This window comes from Equus przewalskii, chromosome 7, assembly GCF_037783145.1.
Source record: "Equus przewalskii isolate Varuska chromosome 7, EquPr2, whole genome shotgun sequence".
NCBI lineage: Eukaryota > Metazoa > Chordata > Mammalia > Perissodactyla > Equidae > Equus > Equus przewalskii.
The window spans coordinates 31,338,131-31,360,442 of record NC_091837.1 but is presented as its reverse complement, the minus strand read 5'-3'; the positions used below and the strand labels follow the sequence as shown (position 1 = coordinate 31,360,442).

At 43.9% G+C, this 22,312-nt stretch overlaps 1 protein-coding gene across 4 annotated transcripts in view; it reads right to left on the bottom strand.

Moving 5' to 3' along the window:
* The window catches only part of ZNF268 (zinc finger protein 268), a 29,134-nt gene extending 7,753 nt beyond the window's left edge, over positions 1–21,381 (bottom strand). The window contains exons 1-8 of one of the 4 annotated variants that reach the window (XM_070629453.1): positions 21,060–21,354; positions 20,749–20,830; positions 18,696–18,884; positions 17,881–18,024; positions 16,740–17,738; positions 8,293–8,493; positions 3,275–3,401; positions 2,649–2,744 (exon numbers count right to left, since the gene is read on the bottom strand). In XM_070629453.1, coding sequence (XP_070485554.1) covers positions 2,649–2,744; positions 3,275–3,308 — 130 coding nt within the window. In that variant the 5' untranslated portion in view covers positions 3,309–3,401; positions 8,293–8,493; positions 16,740–17,738; ... (2 more) ...; positions 20,749–20,830; positions 21,060–21,354. Of the gene's footprint in view, positions 1–2,648; positions 2,745–3,274; positions 3,402–8,292; positions 8,494–16,739; positions 17,739–17,880; positions 18,025–18,695; positions 18,885–20,748; positions 20,831–20,961 lie in introns of those variants that run through there. The other 3 variants (XM_008533996.2, XM_070629452.1, XM_070629454.1) reach the window with 3 other exon arrangements.
* Positions 21,382–22,312: the final 931 nt, after the last annotated feature.

Here is a 22,312-nt window from a genome sequence, read left to right as displayed (position 1 = left end):
TTTAATTATAGATCACCAGACCATAAAGAACTACCACCAGGTCTGAGTGGGACCAAGGATCTTAGACTTGCATTAATGCAGTACAAGAATTAAAACAGGGGCTGGCCCGGTGGTGCAGCGGTTAAGTTTGCATTTTCTGCTTCAGCAGCCCAGGGTTTCCCAGATCCTAGGTGCAGACCTACACACTGCTTGTCAGGCCACGCTGTGGTAGGCGTCCCACATATAAAGTAGAGGAAGATGGGCATGGATGTTAGCTCAGGGCCAGCCTTCCTCAGCAAAAAGAGGAGGATTGGCAGCGGATGTTAGCTCAGGGCTAATCTTCCTTAAAAAAGAGAGAATTAAAACAGAAGTAGTGGAATATTTTTGAAGACGCATGAATGGGAAGAAGGATGTGACTGGATGCTGCCTACCCAAAGAGGCAGATGAAGGTGGACAGTGTTGCCTACCCAACAATTCTGCTGCTCTTTTCCTGGCTGGCAAAATCCTGTCTTTTCCCCACTCCCATCCTTAAGTTGATGTGCTTCAGACAGGGAAAAAAGAGACCCATCTCCATCCCTACCCCCATCCTCATCCCAAGAGAAGGAAGCACGATTTATTTGAGCCAACAATGATGGTCCCATTTCCCTTAGCAGAGTCTTCCTCAGGCAGAGTTATGTGATGAAATCTAGCCAGCTGAACACAGTAAGCCTGCTGGGGGCTCCTGTGATAGGTTTTACTGCTGATAAAGAGAGTCATGTGGGAAGAGACAGTCTTTCTTATTCCACCAGCCACTGACATATCAGTAGGTGTCGGCTGGAACTGTCATTGCCATCTGATGACCATGAGGGGCGGTACCCTGAGGAAAATGCTGACGTACTTAGAATGGCAGGGTAGAGATGGGCCTTTGGTGATGTACTAAACCAATCAGTCAACCCCAGAGCTGCTCCACTTCAGGACTTTTGGTGAGATGCGGCACTAAATCACTTCCGCTTAAATAGGCAGATTCAGAATTAATAAAAACTTACAGCCGAAAGAATCTTAATGATACAAAGACTAACTTGATTTATCTTTCCATGCTTGTGACAAAATAAACAGGTGCTTGGGGCTGGCCCCATGGCCAAGTGGTTAAGTTTGCGCACTTCACTGCAGGCGGCCCAGTGTTGGTTCGAATCCTGGGCGCGGACATGGCACTGCTCATCAAACCATGCTGAGGCAGCATCCCACATGCCACAACTAGAAGGACCCACAAGGAAGAATATATACAACTATGTACCAGGGGGCTTTGGGAGAAAAGAAAAAAAATAAAATCTTAAAATAAATAAATAAATAAATAAAATAAACAGGTGCTTAAGGAAACATACCTGACACTAATATCAAGATAAACTAATACAAAAAGAGAAAAATGAATAAACTTGGCTAATGACTAGAACAATCAAGAAATGAGATAGGGGCTGGCCCTGTGGCCAAGTGGTTAAGTTAACACACCCTGCTTTGGTGGCCCAGGGTTTCACTGGTTCAAATCCTGGGCGTGGACAAGGCACTGCTCATCAGGCCACGCTGAGGAGGCGTCCCACATGCCACAACTAGAAGGACCCACAACTAAAATATACAACTATGTACTGGGGGGATTTGGGGAGAAAAAGCAGAAAAAAAAAAGAAAAAAAAAAGAAATGAGATAATATTGGCTTGGTTTTGGGTGGGAATGGAGAAGATAGGGGCCTTAAAAGACTTCTTTTTAAAGGACCAAAATACTAACACCATAGCAACACTAGTGAGGAGAACTGCATATAAAGGAGATTTAGGCTGACTCCCCAGTACCAGAAAAAAGAACTAGAAGCACAGCAAAACGAACAATCAGAAAAGTGAGAAGAAGGTATGATGTGGCTACGGAGCAGTGGGAGAGACAATTCCAGGTTCTAAAAATGAGACAAGGGAGTGGCACATGCAGTGAAGATGCCCTGTGGAGCAATCAAACCCAGTACCCAAAGGGCAGACAAAAGAAGGATGGGGTTGTGAATTATCAATAGAGAAAGAATGAGATTAAATCTTCAGAACGGAAGTCTTAAAAGTTACAATATACAAGGAGAGTGCAGAATATAAAAAAGATCCCTTTGATTCAGAGGGAAGAGCAAGACAAGCCAGTGAAGCATGAGGAGAATGATCACTTCATCATGCAGGGCGAGTGGGGTCAACAGGTTGTCACTTGAATACGGGGGAGGAAGGAAGGCTTCAGGCAGGATAACTGGTATTACCAAGTGACGCAGGAATGCACTGAGAAAGGAGAGTAATGACATTAAACTGATTAGCATGCAGAAACATGGAAGGGTAGAATCTACTAGTGGGTTTCAAGGAGAAGGAAGGAATTTGGGAGTGCGGTTGTTGAGTACAAGTGTAAGGGACTTAAAAATACAAATAAAAAAATAGGAAGTAGAAGAGGTGTGAAAGTCACATCAAATGAGGTAAAGAGGAAAAGCATGCTGAAATGCATATTGAGATGAGTCTATTACCATGGGAAAGTAAGGAGGAAACTGAGAATGCCAAAGAGAAGGAGATCAACTAACAGAGAACGGTTATGATGAGATAAAAAGTACAAACATGAGGTGCACATCACATCAGAACTCACACCAATTCTGAACGAGGAGGAAAGGATCTAATGTCCTGTCCCTCACCTGGACGGCCCTGACTTGGGCTTTGGGCCTGCATCATCCACAGCTCTTCTCCTCGTTCCAACTTGAGGATGATATCAGGTTTGGTGTGCTGATGCCCTGTGAATGGAAAAATCACAGACAACCTGACCCAAAACTGCCTAGATTCAGAGATTCTAAAGAATGGGAGAGAGGCCTGCCCCGTGGCCGAGTGGTTAAGTTCGTGTGCTCAGTTTCGGCAGCCCAGGGTTTCACTGGTTCGGATCCTGGGCGCAGACATGGCACCGCTCATCAGGCCATGCTGAGGCGGCATCCCACATGCCACAACTAGAAGGACCCACAACTAAAAATATGCAACTGTGTACCAGGGGGCTTTGGGGAAAAAAAAGAAAAAAGAAAATCCTAAAAAAAAAGAAAAGAATGGGAGAGATTCAGTTTAGAGGCGGCATGATAAAGCTGCCCTTCTGCACTTTGGCAAAGTAAAGACCATTCAACTAGCATATTCTGATGCCAAAGGGAGACTAAGAAAATCTGACCTCTAAATCTAAGTCCAAAATCACTAAGTAGTTTACAAAAGCCCCCAGCTTTCAGCAACCAAGAAGGGGAAGCCTGGAAATTATGCACATTCCTCTCAGGAAGGCAGCACTCACCCAGGGACACCAGGTTGCTATAGTTCTCCAGCATCACACTCCTGTAGAGGTGCTTCTGAGCTACGTCCAGCAGCCGCCACTCCTCCCAGGTAAAGTCCACAAACACATCCGTGAATGAGAATGGTCCCTGAAATAGCATATTCCCACTCGATCTCAAGTTATTTTACTAAGTTTGTAGGAAACAACAGGCTGCATAAGGCGTCCATTATTTAAATTCTACTTTGTGAGAAAAGTAAAAACTTATTGAAAATATCCCATCAATGTGCATTAAATCAGTCAGTCTTTCACTCAACATACGAGAATACCAGGTGCCGGGTATTCAGCTAGGTGCAGGTGATTAAAAATGGATGAAACACACTCCTGCCCACAAGAAGCGTTTAGTATTGCAGAGGAAAGCAAAATTAAAGACATGCAAATGTAATAGGCAGTCAAAGAAGCCAAGATGAAGGAACACAGAGAGTACAACATGGGCACAAAGGAGAAAGTAGAAAATCAAAAGGGAAATTAGTAATACTCAGAAATGAATGAAAACAAAACGGAACATACCAAAATTTATGGGAGGCAGCAAAAGTAGTGTTGAGGGAAAAATTTATAGCTATAAACATTTATATTAAAAACCAAGAAACAACTCAAATTAACAATCTAACTTAAGAAATCAGGAAAAGAACAAACTAAACTCAAAGCTAGAGAAAGAAGGAAATAATAAAAATCAGAATAGAGATAAACAAAATGTAAACTAGAAAAACAACAGAGAAAAATCAGTAAAACCAAAGGTTGGTTCTTTGAAAATATCAAAAAAATTGCTAAACCTTCAGGTATGGACTAAGAAAAAAAGAAAGACTCAAATTACTAAAATCAGAAATGAAAGTGGGACATTACAGTCGTCCCCCCTTATCTGTGGGGGATACATCCAAGACCCCGAGTGGATGCCTGAAACTGTGTATAGCACCTAACTTCACATATACTATGTTTTTTCCTATACGTACATACCTATGATAAAACTTAATTTATAAATTAGGCACAGTAAGACATTAACAACAACTAATAATAAAATAGAACATTATAACAAAATACTGTAATAAAAGTTACCATAGATCTTAGCAACCTCAGCCTACCATATTTTTTCTTTCATTATTGAGAACTTTCACCATTTCACTTAAAGGAAGCACTTTACAGCTTCTCTTTGGTATATCTGAATTGCCAGCATCACTACTCTTGCACTTTGGGGCCATTATAAGTAAAATAAGGGTTATTTGAACACAAGCACTGTGCTATCGCAACAGTTGATCTGATAACTGAGACAGCTACTAAGTGACTAACAGGTGGGTAGTGTATACAGCATGGATATGCTGGACAAAGGGATGATTCATGTTCTGGATGGGACAGGGCAGGATGGTGCAAGATTTCATCACACTACTCAGAATGGTACACAATTTAAAACTTAAGAATTGTTTATTTCTGGAATTTTCCATTTAATATTTTCAGACTTCAGTTGACTGTGGGTAACTGAAACCATGGAAAGCAAAACTGCGGAGAAGGGGGGACAATTGTACTACTGATTCTACAGAAATAAAAAGGATTACTGGAGAGTAGTATGAACAACTGTCCACCAACAAATTGGATACCCTAGTTGAAATGGATAAATTCCTAGAAACACAAAACCTATCAAGACTAAATCACAAAGAAATAGAAAATCTGAACAGACCTATAACTAATAAGGAGATTGAATAGGTAATCAAAAATCTCCAAAAGAAAAAAGTCCCCAAAAGAAAAGCCCAGAACCTGATGGCTTCACTGGTGAATTTTACCAAATATTTAAGGAAGTATTAACATCAATCTTTCTCAAACTTTTCCAAAAAGCTGAAGAGGGGAGAACACTTCTGAAGTCATTCTACGAAGCCAGCATTACCCTGATACTAAAGCCAAAGACACTATAAGAAAACTACAGACGAATATCCCTTATGAATATAGATTCAAAAATCCTCAAAAAAATACTAGCAAGTCAAATTCAGCAGCATACTAAAAAGATCATACACTATGACTAAATGGGATTTATTCCTGGAATGCAAGGATGGTTCAACATTAAAAAATCAATCAGTGAATACATCACACTAATAGTATGAAGTTTAAAAAAAAAATGATTATGTCAATTGATACAGAAAAAGCGTTTGACAAAATTCAACACCCTTTCATGATAAAAAACACTCAAACCAGGAATAGAAGGAAAGTACCTCGAGATAATAAAAGCCACATACTAAAAACCCACAAAGAACATCATTCTCAATGGTGAAAGACTGAAACCTTTGCCTCTAAGATCAGAAACAAGGCAAGGATGTCTGCTTTCACCACTTTTATTCAACAAAGGAAGTTCTAGTCAGAGCAATTAGGCAAGAAAAAAGAAGGCATCCAAACTGGGAAGGAAGAAGTAAAATTACCTCTGCTCACAGAGGACACGATCCTCTACGTAGAAAACCTTAAGGATTCCACACACACAAAAGCCAGTTAGAACTAACAAATAAACTAAGCCAAGCAGCAGGATACAAGTCAAGACACAAAAATCAGTTGCATTTCTATACAGTAACAATGATCAATCTGGAAAGCAAACTATGAAAACAATTCCAGTTATGACAGAATCAAAAAGAATAAAATACTAAAGAATTAATAGCTTAACCAAGGAGGTAAATGACTTGTAGCATGAAAACTGGAAAAGCTTGCTGAGAGAAACTGAAGAAGATGTAAATAAATGGAAACCTAGCCCACGTTCATGGATTGGAAGACTTAACCACAAGATGTGAATGCCACCAAAGTGACCCACATTTTCAGTGCAATCCCTGTAAAAACCCCAATGACACTTTTTGCAGAAATAGAAAAACCCATCCTAAAATTCATATGGAGTCTGAAGGGACTCCAAATAGCCAAAACAATCTTTAAAAAGAACGAAACTGGGGCCGGCCCCATGGCCGAGTGGTTAAGCTTGTGCGCTCCGCTGCAGCGGCCCAGGGTTTCACTGGTTCAGATCCTGGGCACGGACACGGCACCGCTCGTCAGGCCATGTTGAGGCGGCGTCCCACATGGCACAACTAGAAGGACCTGCAACTAAGATATACAACTATGTACAGGGGGGATTTGGGGAGATAAAGCAGGAAAAAATAAAAAGACTGGCAACAGTTGTTAGCTTAGGGCGAATCCTCCCCAGCAAAAAAAAAAAACAAACAAAAAATAAAAAATAAAATAAAACAGTTTGCTCTGTGAAAACTGGTGTTATGAAAATGGATAGACAAGCCAGAGACTGGGAGAAAATATTTACAAATCACTTTTCTGTTGAAGGACTAGAATCAAGAATATGTAAAGGACTCTTAAAAATCAATGACAAGAAAACCACCCAATTAAAAAATGAGGAAAAGATCTGAATAGATGCATCACCAAAGATAAACAGAGAGTAAATCACATATGAAAAGATACTCAATAATACTAGCCATTAGAGAAATCCAACTTAAAACCACAATGAAATACCACCTCACATCTATGAGGATGGCAAAATTTTTAAAAACCTAACAATACCAAGCCCTGCCCAGGAGGAGGAGCAGCAGGGACCCTCATTCACTGCTGGTGGGAATGCAAAATTGCATACGCACTTTGGGAGACAGTTTTTCACAAAGCTAAACATACTCTTACCATACAATCCAGTAACAATGCTCCTAGGTTTACCCAACTGATCTGAAAACTCATTTCCACACAAAAACCCATACATGAATGTTGATAGCATTCATAATCACCAAAAACTGGAAGCATCTGGATATCAAGACTTATTATAAATACAGTGTGGTACTGGCATAAAGAGAGAAAAGTATACCAAGAGAACAGAATAAAGAGTTATAAAACCAAACCATATATATGGATCCTCAATATATGACAAAGGGGGCACTGCAGAGTTATAGGTGGAGGTCAATCACTTCAGTAGGACTGGGACAATCAGATAACGCTAAGAAAAAAAATAAATCTTGACTCCTACCACACCAAACATAAAAATTAATTCTAGATGTACTCTAAATCTAAATGCAAGAGGTAAAATAATAACAAAGAAAAATTAATTCACGAGCTTCAGGTTAAGAAAAAAAAGTTCTTAAATTAGACACAAAAAGCACCAGCAGTAAAAGAGGAAAATTTATAAACCAGAATAAGTTAAAACTATAAATGTCTGTTATCAAAAGACAGCATTAATGGAATGAAAAGGCAAGTCAAAAAAAAATGTAAGGATGGACCTTGAGGGTATTATGCTAAGTGAAATAAGTCAGAAGGAGAAAGTCAAATACCGTATGATCTCACTCATAAGTAGAAGATAAAAGCGACAACAAACAAACATAGAAACAGAGATTGGATGGTGGTTACCAGAGGGGAAGGGGGAGGGAGGAGGGTGAAAGGGATGATTAGGCACATGTGTGTGGTGTTGGGTGGTGAACATGATGTAATCTATACTGAAGTGGAAATAAATAACGTACACCTGAAATTTATAAAATGTTATAAACCAAGGTTACTGCAATTAAAAAAAAGTAAACAGTGAACAGTAAGTTAATGCTATGCATACTGAAATATTTAGAGGGAGGCATGCTGATGTCTGGAATAGATCAAGAAATGTACCAAAAATAAGATGGGTTAATGGATGCATAGAGGGATGGAAAGATGGATAATGCGATAAAAAGTTTGGTTAAATGTTAATAGTAAATTCTAGGCGATGGGTATACAGATGTTCACTGTAAAATAATTCTAATGTTGCCCTGTGCTTGAAAATTTTCATAACAAAATATCAGAAGTAAAAGAAACACCCCAGGCAAAATCTGAATATGGATTTGCTATCAGGTTTGTTTTAAACTTTAATGTGCATGAATCCCTGAATCTTGTTAAAATGAAGAGTCTGATATAACAGGATTGAGGTGAGGCCTGAGGATCCCCCATCCCTCTCCTTGCCAAAAAAAAAAGTAATAAAGAAAGAAGTGGGAATAAATAAATAAGCAACTTACCCAGGACTTGGTGGTTTGGGGCTGCTCCTGGGAAATAAGCAGCCACTCTAGAACCTGCTCTGTCCTGTGTCTCTTGTGCGTCTGCCAGGGTCCTCCAGGGAGAGGCCTCTGGTCAGCGGTCCCTTGACCCGGGATGGATTCCTGACCTTGGAGTTTTCTGATGCTATTGCATGAACTGTCTTGTTCCTGGAGAGGTGGGACCTGTAGACTCAAGAGCAAACTCACTTTAGTGAGCACATTTCCTCTGGGCCCCAACCTTGGTTTCTTCTGCTAGTAAACATACTCACACAAGGCCAGGCTGCGTGCTCTGCAGACTGTGGTCAGTGCCACTGCAGGGGAGAAGCACAACGAAATACCAATGGGGAGCCCAGCACACTGACGACAGTCCCCCCTCTCCAGACCCTGCATCGGCCCCCAGGAACCCCAAAAGTGCAGCAACTACCCTGAGATTTAAACAGCTTCAGGCCGCCACTTAAAGAAGAACACAGTGCCAGATACTAAGGAGGAAACAACTGTTTTAGGCGGGGTGAACATGAGTAACAGAGTTTGAATCCAACAGTCTCCATTTCTGTTAGAGCTTCTTCTCTCACTACTTAGATGTCCCTGAACAAGTCGCTGAATCTCTCTCACTGGGTCTTACTTTTTGTTGTTGTCAAACATTGGGCGTAGGATGAGATCAGGGTAGTAGTGTAGATTTTTAACCTCCCAAAACTCCCAATGAAACCAACAGATCTACCAGAATAGGAAAAGAACAAGGCCATAGACATCTACAACAAGCACACAAAACCTACATGGTAGGGTCTCCTCAGAAACCTCATGATCCAGGGAGATGTGACCCAACTGCCTAGGGTAGTTCCCATCAGAGGATGTGTAGGAAGTGGGGGAAGATTCTGGTGGGCCACAAGCTGCGCGTCTCCAAAGTCACCAAGCAATGTGCACCCCCAACAGGGGAGCACCTCCCCCCGAGTGGAATCTGAGCAATGCCTCTGAGGCTCAGAGTTGCAGGGGACTATAAAATATACTCCCAAAGTCACCAAGAGACCTAACGTGCTGTGGCCACTTAAGAACATGAGGATCTGAGAAATAATTGGCAAAGACCCACTTCCAGAAGCACAGACGTTCACTGTGAGGGAAAGCTGCTGGAAACAGAGACCCAACTGTTCAGCACAGAAAGAAGGAAAAAAGACTCAGCCACTGAGAGGGATGGGAGAGAGAGCAGATTCAGAGAATGAGAGGGAGGAGAGAGAGGCTATTAGACAGTAAGAGGGAAGGTCCAGAGGAACCTTCTTCCAGAAATTATTTTCACAAGAAAATACAAGATGTAAACGTGAAACACATGAGAAGACAAGGTGTGTTGAACTCTGGGAAACACAAGACTTCCTGACCAGGTTTAGTGCTGAGTCAGGTCAGGTGTGAGTGTGTTCCCTTATATGTCCAAAAGAATCACTGAGAAGATGAACTAGAAACTGTAAAAACAGTTACCTCTGGAGGAGGGAAGGACAGGGCAGAACGGATGGAAGGAAGGCTTGTCTGAATGCACCATTACCCAGGTTCTACTTTTGAATCATGTAAATATTCCACACGATGAAAAAAAGCAGGGAGGGCAGTCTCTAAAGTTGAAAATATATGTCAACGAATACATTTATCAAATTGGAAACAAAACTACAAGAGACAATAATTTTTCTAACTGACCTTAACATGTGTTATTGGTGTATTCTTTGGATAAAATGAGCTATAAAGACATATTGAACATCATTTAGTATCCTTGTTAGCAATAAATTGTTATTTTAAAACCATTTCATGGATACTGTAGGACATGACAGTTATATTACCGTTGTGAAGAACCAAGATATCCAGCATATGACAAAAAGATGCAAGAGTAACGTTTTTTTTTTTTAAAGATTTTATTTCTTCCCTTTTCTCCCCAAAGCCCCCTGGTACATAGTTGTGTATTCTTCGTTGTGGGTTCTTCTAGTTGTGGCATGTGGGACACTGCCTCAGCGTGGTCTGATGAGCAGTGCCATGTCCGCGCCCAGGATTCGAACCAATGAAACACTGGGCCGCCTGCAGCGGAGCGCGCGAACCCAACCACTCGGCCACGGGGCCAGCCCCACAAGAGTAACGTTTTTAAGCCTCATACACTGCTGTGAGGAATGTAAAATGGAGCAACCACTCTGGAACCAGTTTGGCAGTTCCTCATAAAGCTAAACACAGAACTACTGTTATTGCCTGGCAATTCCATTCTCAGGTATTTGCCAAAGAGAATCAAAAGCATATACATGTCCATACAAACACTTGGACACAAATGTTCCTAACAGCATTATTCATAAGAGCCAAAAAATGGAAACAACCCAAGTGTCTATCAATGGATGAATGGATAAGCAAAATGTGGGATATCTACACAAAGCCATGTTATTCAGCCATAAAAAGGAATGAAGTACTCATAAATGCTACCATACGGGTGAACTTTTTGTGGTAAAAGTGCCTGACTATTAGTTTCTTTATTTAATGTAAGTGCCTGACATTCAGCTTTTGATTGACAAGGCATCCATTTCAAAGACATCCATTCCACATAAATATATTGCCAGCTGTGCAACTAGGTAAAGTGCCAAGCTGCCCACCCAGGAAGTTCCCCTTGGAGAAAGCCCTGGATGGCCTGGATAACTGCTCGCCTGAGTGACCTGCTTTTCCCTTCCTGTGCCTTAATTACTGCCTGTATATTTTAAATTCACCAATAAAAGTGAACCTGAGAAACCCAAGGCACCCCACCCTCGACCCCACTGAAGGCAGAACCCCAGGTCCGCGCATGCACATGCATGCTCGCTCTCTCTCCCCATGACCTCACTGTGTGGCACAGGGTGTGCCGCGTACCCTCCAGGACCTGTGAGGAATAAACCTTGTTTTTTTCAAAGTTCTCTGATGGCTGCTGCTGAGGTGCATCTTGCAATCATACTAAGAACACCAGGGCCAGTCTGGCCACAACACTGGCTCCAGGCAGGGAAATGTCTGTGGGGGCTCAGAAGTATTAGGGCCCAGGTGAGTGACCCAGGTATCCCCAGTTGAGAGCATCGTTACTGATAACCTGAGACCAACACAAAGCAATGCTGAAAACACTATGCTAAATGAAAGGAGCCAGATACAAAAGGCTAGATATAGTGTGATTCTATTTATATGAAATGTCAGAACAGGTAAATTTATTAAAACACAGAGTAGGTTAATGGTTTCCAGGGGAGAGGGGAAGTCAAGATTTGGACAAATTAAGAAACTTGCTCTATAGGGCCAGCCTGGTGGCGCAGCAGTTAAGTTTGCACGTTCTGCTTCAGTGGCCTGGGGTTCACCGGTTGGGATTCTGGGTGTGGCTTGTCAAGCCATGCTGTGGCAGGCGTCCCACATATAAAGTAGAGGAGGATGGGTACAGATGTTAGCTCAGGGCCAGTCTTCCTCAGCAAAAAGAGGAGGATTGGCAGCAGATGCTAGCTCGGGGCTAACCTTCCTCAAAAATAAAAAGGAAATTTGCTCTATAACCAACGGAGCTGAGGTCTGAGCACACCTCTGAACACTGACGCAGACTGCATGTCCAGAAATGGCTGGCTGGGCCGTTCAAACCAAGCCTCCTGTTGAAAACAACTAAAGATCCTGGTGATAGAATTTAAAAAATCTTCTAAAAGGTAACAGAGCTGACAATTCAGTAATAAAATAATCAAGTCAAAACCTAAGAAAGACTGGACCCTCAGAGAAGCAAGAAAGCACGGGAGCTACTTTTGTCCTGCAGTTAATGTTCATTTTACAAAATATGAACTTCTATTCTGATCACCTTGTAGCATGGAAAAAACAGAATCAAAATCCAATGCCAGGCAAGAATGCTACATCTAACATAACACTCTTTCTCCAAAAAGCCAGGACGCCAGCACACTTCAAGTTCAGGATCAGAGTGAAGCAAATGTCAGCCAACCCCATGCAGTCCTGCAGCCTGGGCTCATATCCAACCCCTAAAATGGGAACAAATTCGTCCTGGACTGATAGTACTCAAAAATAGACAGAAAAAAATTCAAAACTACATGCACATTTGGAATAAGGTACCTTCATCCTATGCCTTAAATTTTTCTTTTGAAGAATTTTTCAAGTACAGTAAGTGGCCCACAAGATAAGAAAGGTTTCAGAAAACAAGATGACATGAACAAGAACTAATGAAAGAACAAGCAACAGAAAGAAAACCTCAAAGACAACAGATGCTGGAATGAATGGACACTGATTATAACGCAAATATCTTACTACATTCAAGGATAAAAAGGCAAGGAATTTGGACAAATGACTTAGCAAGCATATTTTAAAAAGAACTAAAAAGAATTTTAGAAATGAATTTTAGAAATGAAAAAAATGACACTAACAAAAATATGTTTAACAGCAGGTTAGAATGAGTAAATTTAAAGACAAAGTAGAAAAAATTATCTAGAAAGTGGCACGGAGAGATAAAAAGATGGCAAATACAGAAGAGAGTAGATAACGTAAAGACAGACTGAGAAGGTCTATCATAAGCTTCACTGGAGTCTGAGAAGAAACAAGAAAGCAAATAAAAAAATGAGGGGGGAAAGGAACAGCTTCCTTACAGCAGACAGCTGTCTAATAAATGCGGAAGGAATAAGAGAATTAGATAAAGCTCATCTGTCAACCAGCATAATAAAAAGTGATTCAGACGAGAATCATCCATATGGTGCTAAACGAGTGGGTGAAAGTTTGAGGAGTAAGAAGAGTAAGAAGTATTTCTGTATTTAGGCTCAAGGTATCTCCCCTCAGATACTTACTTACAAGAGAAGACAGAGTCACTTCACAGTGGTGACAGTGCAGACACCACCATCACCAAGAGAATCAAGTCCACCTCAGCAGCCATGAGACAAATGACATCACGTGCCCCTTGATGCAACGCAAAGAAGGCATCACTTCCGAAACTGATCAGAAGGAACACCACACAACCCAACTGGGGAACAACCCACAAAATGGCTTGTGCTCTCCAAAACATCATGTCACGAAAGACTAAAAGACTGAGGAACTGTACGAGCCAGGACAACCCACTACAATGCATGATTCAAGCTATTCTTTTCCTGTAAAGGGTAATACTCCCTAAATTCCTATAAAGGAGCAATTGGCAAAACCTAAATAAGAACTGTAGATGAAATAACAGCATTGTACTGATGCTGACTTCCTGATTCAGCAGTTATGTAAAGGACTGTTCTTGTTTTTAAGATTTACTGCAGTATTTAGGGGTAAAGGAACATGATGTCTGCAAATCAGTTTCAAACGGTCAAGAAAAAAATGTGTGTGTCTGCACATGCATGCGTATGTGTGTGTCAAGTGAAAAAGGCAGGGAGCAGGGAATGGAAAGGGAAAGAGAAAATGATAAAGCAAATGTAGTCAACTATTAATATTTGGGGAATCTGGGTAAAAGGTATAGAAAGATTTTTTTGTATTATTCTTGTAACTTTTCTAAGGTCTAAAATTATGTGTAAATAAAAAGTTTAATTAAAAAAATTTTTAAGGGGCTGGCCCCGTGGCCGAGTGGTTAAGTTCGCGCGCTCCGCGGCAGGCGGCCCAGTGTTTCGTTGGTTCGAATCCTGGGCGCGGACATGGCACTGCTCATCAGACCACGCTGAGGCAGCGTCCCACATGCCACAGCTAGAGGAACCCACAACGAGGAATACATAGCTATGTACCGGGGGGCTTTGGGGAGAAAAAGGAAAAAATAAAATCTTTAAAAAAAAAAAAAAAAAATTTTTTAAGCAATAAATAGTGGGTATAACTCCCAAACCTCTGTAGAGAGAGAAAAAGAATAAAAAATTATCAGTCAAGGGGCCGGCCCAGTGGCGCTGCAGTTAAGTTCGCACGTTCCGATTCTTGGCGGCCCGGGGTTTGCCGGTTCGGATCCCGGGTGCAGACATGGCACCGCTTGGCAAAAGCCATGCTGTGGGAGGCATCCCACGTATAAAGTAGAGGAAGATGGGCATGGGTGTTAGCTCAGGGCCAGTCTGCCTCAGCAAAAAGAGGAGGATTAGCAGCAGTTAGCTCAGGGCTAATCTTCCTCAAAAAAAAAAATTATCAGTCAAAAAGAAGTCAAGAGGGGCTGGCCCCGTGGCCGAGCGGTTAAGTTCGCGCGCTCCGCTGCAGGCGGCCCAGTGTTTCATCAGTTCGAATCCTGGGCGCGGACATGGCACTGCTCGTCAGACCACGCTGAGGCAGCGTCCCACATGCCACAACTAGAAGAACCCACAACGAAGAATACACAACTATGTACTGGGGGGCTTTGGGGAGAAAAAGGAAAAAATAAAATCTTTAAAAAAATAAATAAATAAATAAAAAAAAAAAAAAAAAAAAAAGAAGTCAAGAGAGAAGAAGAAAAAAAAACAGATCAGGTACATCAAATAGAAAGTACACAGTAATATGGTAGATTTAAAACCCAAACACATCAGTAATTATGTTAATCATAAATATTAATCATAAAGTATTCCAGTTAAAATACAAAGATTGACAGACATTAAAGAAAATGATGTTCTTTAAAAAAGACGCATCTAAAATATAAAGATACAAAAAGGTTAAAAGCTAAAGATATAAAAAGCAATTAACCAAAAGGAAGCTCCTATAGCTATATGAACATAAAACAGACTTTAAAGCTAAAAAGAATGTCTGGAAATAAAGGTGGCTCCACAATCATTAAAGGCTCAACTCATCAGAAAAATGTAATCTAAGCTTGTTCGGAGAGGATAAGTAGCCTGCCCAAGGTCAGCCAACGAGGGCTGGGCTGAGATTCCAACTGGCCCCAGGTGGCCTCAGCTCCCTCCCCAAGCTGCTCCGGCTGAGGGCAAAGCCTGGCCCAAGAGCACTCGGGGCTTGCCTATGCTCCCGGACCATCCCTGCCACTCCCCTCCTCCCCACTGCACCTGCAGGCACAAACTGCTCCCTCTGCCGCAGTCTTCTCCTCCCCTTCACAGGCGAATTCTGTAGACCCCTGGAGAGTAGACACCGCCAATATCATTTCCCGGGCTTCCTGTGCCCCAGTTCTAATCCCATGGCCACCTGCACCGCCCTTCTGCTCCTTCTCTGAACTTCCTGAAGACGTGCACTCTCTGGGGCCAGGGCCATCTTTGACGTCGCATCCTCAGTGCCTAACCAATACCCGGAATATATGAACAAGCATTTAATAGGGGTTGTTAGTTCTGAACAAGTAACTGGTGAATGAAAACCAGTTAAATTTTAACAGAGAATTATCATTTTAACCTGTAATTCCCCAAGAGGGTCAATTTGGGGAAAGCTGAAGACATACACTGTGGTAGGCACAGGAGCACTGGCCGACCTTTCTCAGAAAAGCCCCTTTCTAGCACGATTCCCTTCCCTCCCCAAAGCAGCATCTCACATCAGACTTGAACCCCAACTCACTCCACCACAAACTGCTACTAGCATGCCTTGACGGTGACGGTGTTTGACAGTGGTCCACGGGAGCAGAGGCCTGCCCATGTGCTGGAGACAGAGGGAATAAGGTTTGCTGATATAAATCAGTCAACCCCTACATGAGAGGAAACGGAAAATCCTCCCAAGCCCCTAGGCATGCAGCTTCACTGTAAATGAATTTGTGATAACACACTTGGGGGGCAAGTGTCAATGGCAGAAAGTAGTCAAATGACAAAAGCAAGTGAAAAGCAAAACCTGCCAGTAAGTGCTCAGCATCCTCAGAAGAAAGAGCCAGAGACTGAGGGGCTCACAGGCCTCAGTGAAGTACCCCTTCCAGGGCTTGCCTCCCTCTGCTCTGAATTCACACTCACCGTAGAGCCTTCTAATCACTAGGTATCACCCTTAATACCTAGGGGGGACACCCAGAATACGGGCCGAGTATATTTGTCATGGGAAACAGGCCCCTCAGTTGTACATTTAAAAACTGCTTTGTGTATTATATCCTTTCAGCTTTCAGCCCATCCCTGAGTGGGGTCATCTACATTTAGGAAAAAACCCAGTTTCTATCATTCCCCAGAGACCAGGCCACATCCACCCACTCTGCCCAGGGCACAGCAAGGTATCTAACTGGTCCTGCTTTTGTCCCTTTCACCTGGGTCCAAGGAGCTGACAAGCTGTCCTCCGTGGGTAAACAGTAACCACTATTAGGGCCCAGGACGCTGGAATCTCTGTCTCTTGAAAAATTCTCAACCTACATCCTGAGGTAGCTGAGTACACTGGCCAGGGAAAAGGGTGTAGAGCCACACAAGCTGGGTTCAAACCCTGGCTCTGCACTGACTAGTGGTGTGACCAGACTCCCAACAGAAGGCATTAATCAATACCTAGACAGATCTAGAACGGATCCTCACACAGAGTAAACACTGAGCATTAACATTTGGTTGGAATGATAAAAAATACAGGACCACTTAAAGAAAATAAACCACTCTAAAAAAAGACAATCAGGGGCCGACCTGGTGGTGCAGCAGTTAAGTTCGCACGTTCTGCTTCGGCGGCCCAGGGTTTGCCGGTTCAGATCCTGGGTGCAGACATGGCACCGCTTGGCAAGCCGTGCTGTGGTAGGCGTCCCACATATAAAGTAGAGGAAGATGGGCATGGATGTTAGCTCAGGGCCAGACTTCCTCAGCAAAAAGAGGAGGATTGGCAGCAGTTAGCTCAGGGCTAATCTTCCTCAAAAAAATAAAATTTAAAAAATAAAATTAAATAAAATAAATTTTTAAAAAGACAATCAACTAGATGAAAAGCATAAGCTGGTTCTCAGAAAAGAGCACTCTACTTTCAAACATCCCCCAATTCTGTCCAGTTTCTCCATTTCTATTGCCCTAGACGGAACCTCCACCACTTCTTGTCTGAACCATTGTAGCCATCAGTTGGCCGGCCACCTGTGTCCTACCCTCTCCTGTGCCTAGTCTTATCCATCTAAAAACAGCCCATTCTTTACTCAGCAGCCAGAAGGGTCTTTGAAAGCCCTAAGCAGGTCTTGTTCAAGTTTCTTAAAACAATAGCTTCCCAGCCTCATCTGGCCTGCGGCCACCTCTGTCTTTGCTCCCCTCGCCCCCCGACACCCCAGCCACAGGCGTTCCTCCCCTGTCACAAAGGCGCTCTCCCACCCCACGCCCCCGGCAACGGCTATTCCCATCGTGGATGTTCTTCCACCTGCTCTTCCCAAGGCTGGCCCACTCTCATAACTCAGACCTTGGCTTAAATGTCACTTCCTTAGTGGGGCTTTCCCCAAGCACCCAATCTTTCACAGTAATCAATTTTAATGCTATGTATAGCACAACTCTGACATTTTCTTTTCACTTGTGAGTAGTTTCTTCATCGTTTATTTGTCATCTGTCTCCCTCCAACAGAATGCAAACTCCCCAAGGGCGTGGACTCTGTTGGTCTTGTTTACCACCACAGGCCGGACCTGAAGGGGGCCTGGCACACAGTGGGTGCTCAATAAATATCTGGAGAATGAAAAAATGAACGAATGTTTCAAAAATCATCTATTAGGATACTCTTTATCTTGTGAGAGTATATATCGTCGTGTTAAGAACTCAGAGCCAGGAGCCTGACTCCTGGGTTTGAATTCTGACTTCTGCTACTTACATGCTGGATGATCTTGACAGATCACCACTTAGGTACCTTGCTGTGCCCTGGGCAGAATGGGTGGATGTGGCCGAGTCTCCAGGAATGACAGAAACTGAGTTTTTTCCTAACTGTAGGTGACTTCACTCAGGGATGGGCTGAAAGCTGAAAGGATATAATATACAATGCAGTTTTTAAATGTACACTTACATGCTGTGTGATCTATGACAGATTTCTGTCATACTTTCCTCATCTTTAAAACGGAGCTACCATGGTACCTTCCTCATGAGGCCGCTGTGAGGGTTAAAGTTTGCATCTGTAACGTGCTTAGAGCCGTGGCTGGGGCATAGTAAACGCTATATAAACATTAACAACTGGCATTACTGAAGTTGTAAAGCCTTCCTTATATAAGTCCTCTGCATTTCTTAGGTTTGCTAGTTATTTTACCTTTTTTATTGCCAGTGTAAATAGGACAATTTCTTGCATTATATTTTATAAGTAGATACTATTTACAAATAAGAAACCTATTAATTTTTAGACTGTACCAAGGTACCTCAGTGGATTCTCCTCAAGCTACCATTATCTTCCCATCACAACAGAGCACCTCGATTGTCTCTATCACTGTCCTCCTGCCTCATTCACATTTCTGCAGCCAACTGCTGTCCCCACTACCCAACTCCTTCACCTTCCTCCCCTGCCCCACACACACACACACACACTCTCTCTCACATTCTGCTCTGGAAATATTACCAGCAACACCCATGACTACCATCACCACTAAATCCAGTTTACACTTTTATAATCTAATATTACTTGACCTTCCTGGAGCATCTCACATGGCAAGCATTTTTGAGGTTTCTTTTTCTTTAACTCTGAAACACAAGTCTCTCCTCTTCTCTCATCTCTATTGGGCTCCATCTCAATGTCCAGCTCCTCCTCCACTGCCTTCCTTTGTCAGTTCCCTGAGCATGGCCCTCAGTCCTCTTCTCATGGCACACACTCTCCTTGAGCTAATTTGGCCATGCCTGTTGGAGGAGATCGAGAGGATGTGACTGCCAGTTGACGTGGGCAACCAGAGGCTCCTTACCCTCCCCTGTCCTTGGAATGTATGCTCTGCCTACTGTTCCCACAGTGGGAGCCGTTCCAAGGACACAGCCTCCACAGAGTAAGGTATTGTTGAAACCACCTGGATGGTAGGCATGACTGAACCCAGCTAAAACCTGTACGTAAACTTTTAAGATTTGGCAAGGATGTGGAGAGATCTGCTTGTCTTTCGGCTGCCCAAGACAAGCCTCGGAAGTTTCCTTGTCTATTAAAACTTCCACCTGTCAACCTGGAGTGGTCTGCCTCTTTCTTCAGTCTCTCCTTGCCCTCCTGTGACGGGACCAGTTTGCGAACCAATGATACCTAATCAGCGTAATCTGTCCAGACTTCTCTCTTGAGACACATGCCTACTCACCCAACCACTGGCACCTGGAGGGTCCAATCCACATAAAGCTGAAATCTCCACCCACACCCAGTAATGACTTAGATGGTCTCTCCCGACTCAGGGAATGGACCACTCCCAACCTGGCCCAGAGCAGAACTCTGGCAGTCACTCTGGCTCTTCCAGCGTACTCACTACCCACACCCAACTAGTTACTAAATCCAGTTGCTTCTGCCTCTTTATCACCTCTCTTTTCTCAAAACCACTAGTTTACTTAAACCTTTGTCTTCTCTTGTCTGCTGCTGACTGTTCCAACCAAAAATCCTTTGGGAAAACACTTCAATAAGTCTGTCTCCTCTACAGGATAAAAATCCACATTTTTTTCTTTTTCTTTCTTTGGTGAGGAAGATCGGCCCTGAGCCAACACCTGTGCCAATCTTCCTCTATTTTTTGTATGTGGGATGCTGCCACATCATGGCTTAATGAGCACTGTATAGGTCCATGTCCAGGATCCAAACCCGTGAACCCTGGGTCACCAAAGCAGAGCACATAAACTTAACCATTATGCCATTGGCCAGCCCCTAAAACTCCAAGTTTTTAATGTGATCCTCAAAGCTCTCTATGATCTATCTGGTCTCTACCTATGGCTCTGGCCTCACTTCTTAATATACACTCTTCATCACCACACCTACAAACCTCCAAACTCTACATTTCGGCAATCGTAAAGTGTTCACAGTTCACCAACACACTGGGTCATTTCAAGCCTCTTAAATGTGCACAGGATTCCTCTCCCTAGGCTGACTTTCAGTTCCTCGTTCACCTCACTCACTTTCAAACCTCAGTTTAAGAATCTCTGATTAATCTCTGAAGCATTTCTTGCGGTGTCCCTACTTCCAAAACGGACCCTCTTCTGTGTGTCCCCCATGCACTTCCACTGCCTGCTCTTAGAGAACCTACTAACTTGTCACTGTCCCTATACGTCTTCTTGTCCAGCATCCCCATCAGACCACTGCTCTTCCAAAGCAGGAACCATGAACAACTTATGTTTGCACTCTTAGCATCTGCCCCAGAGTCCAGCAAACAAAAGACAATAAACAAAAGTGTTGAATAACTGAATAAACAAGTGCATAATTTCCCAAATAAGGCCCCAAGATCTCAGACACAGAAGACAAAGAGTAAGCATGAGTTGAAAAAACTGAACCATGGATGATTACCCCTTGCTTTAACTCAAGAATTCGGGGTACAAGACTGACAGAAAAGGCACTGAGAGAAAGAGTAAATTAAAAGTCTGATGACAAGAAGCATTTAAGGACGGCCTAATATCCCCTAAAAGAGGCCCAGGGGCTTCGACGAGCGGTGGGAAGAGGGAGTTCACGACAAGGTCCGCCCTGGAAGAGAGGGAAAGTGCACGCGCCGATGTTCGAGGACAGCTTTTCAGAGACAAGGGCGAAACCCCTACTCACCCAGACGGCAGCCGTCCGGACCCTGGCGGCCGTCCCCACGGTCGGTTGCGTGCGCCCCGCGGGCGGTGGCAGGACCGGAGGGCTGCGGGAGAAGAGAGAACGCGAGGGAAACGGTCTCCCCGCCGCCTCACCCCCACGCAGGGACCCGCCCGACCCCCGCAGGGGGAGGGTCCAAGGACCGGCGCCCGCCCTCCCCCAGCGGAGACGCCGAACCTCCGCAGCCCCGGCGGACCCCAGCTCCCAACACACGCGGTCCGGTGAGGACGCTGCTCGGGGCGGGTAGGAAGGAGTGAGGCCGGACTAGTCTGTACCGTCCCGCTGCCTTCAAACTGGACGGATTCGGCGCGTCCGGCTGCTCCAGCCCATGAATGGGCGGCGCGGGGACTCGGGGGAGACTGGCTGCCTCCATCTCCCGGATCTGCAGCCACATCGCCTCCGTCCTCGCTCCTGACTTTGCGGCGCCAGCACCGCGTGCTTCGGCCACAGCTCTCGAGGCAGACGAGGTCAGCGCACTGTAGCTCGGGTCACCGCGGGGGCTGATAGACGCCGACCGCGGAACAAGGCTCGCCCAGCCGGAGCCGAGCCGATGGCGGCCATTAGGGGCGCACAGGAAATGCGTCTGTGCGACCCGAAGGCAGAATGAACTACAACTCCCAGAAGGCTCTGCGGGAGTTCCTCCCGCGCTGGGCGGGCTGCAGCCGAGGGCCGCTGGGAGGGGTTGTGCTGCGTCTGGGATGCTCAAGCTCTCCAGCCCTCGGGCGCGCATGCTGCCGGCGTTGAATGATCTGGGAATTAAAATAATTGACAGCAATAGCACAAAGGCTGGAGTGGTATAAATTCAGTTAAAAGTATTCTAAGGTCCTTGCTTTTCTGAAATGGTGAAAGTCCTAATTTACACTTCAATAACTCAAAGATTCACGATAACATGTTAACATAAATAACATTTTTGAAACTGAGGACAAAGAGGTTAAAAAATCTTCCCTGGGGTAGAAGAAGAGGAAAAAAGCTTTGAGATAATCTTTGCTAGCTGCAGCTGTGCATACTCAGCATAATCAGCCGTTGTTCAAAACTAAGCAAGTCTGTCCCTCCCGGTATGTGAGTGAGCTGTCTTTCCCGGGAATTCAAGGTCCAAACGTCAAGATTCAGCCTCACAAGGCCAAACACAGGCTGAAGATGAGAACCAGAAAAGTCCAGAGAGTCAAGGGAAAAGAAATTTGGTCGTCAAGGCCAAATGCAGGCTGGTGGGAAGGCGCCAACCAGCACGGCCACATGCTCCCCCTCCCCTAAAACCCCAGATAAAAACCCCTACCTTTTTCCCTTCCAGGAGATGGATCTGAGTTCTAATTCCCATCTCCTCGTCTGGCTGCCTTTCAATAGTAAACCTCTTTCCTTGCCACAAGCCTGGCTTCCCAGTTATTGGCCCTCGTGTGCAGCGGGTAAATGAAGCTGTGTGTGTGTTCGGTAACATTTTTATGAAAATTAAATTTACTTTCCAAAACAAATAGCGAGGAGTGGCATTGTTTTACTTTTGAGGTGGGGTGGGGACAATCTTTCAAATGTCTGG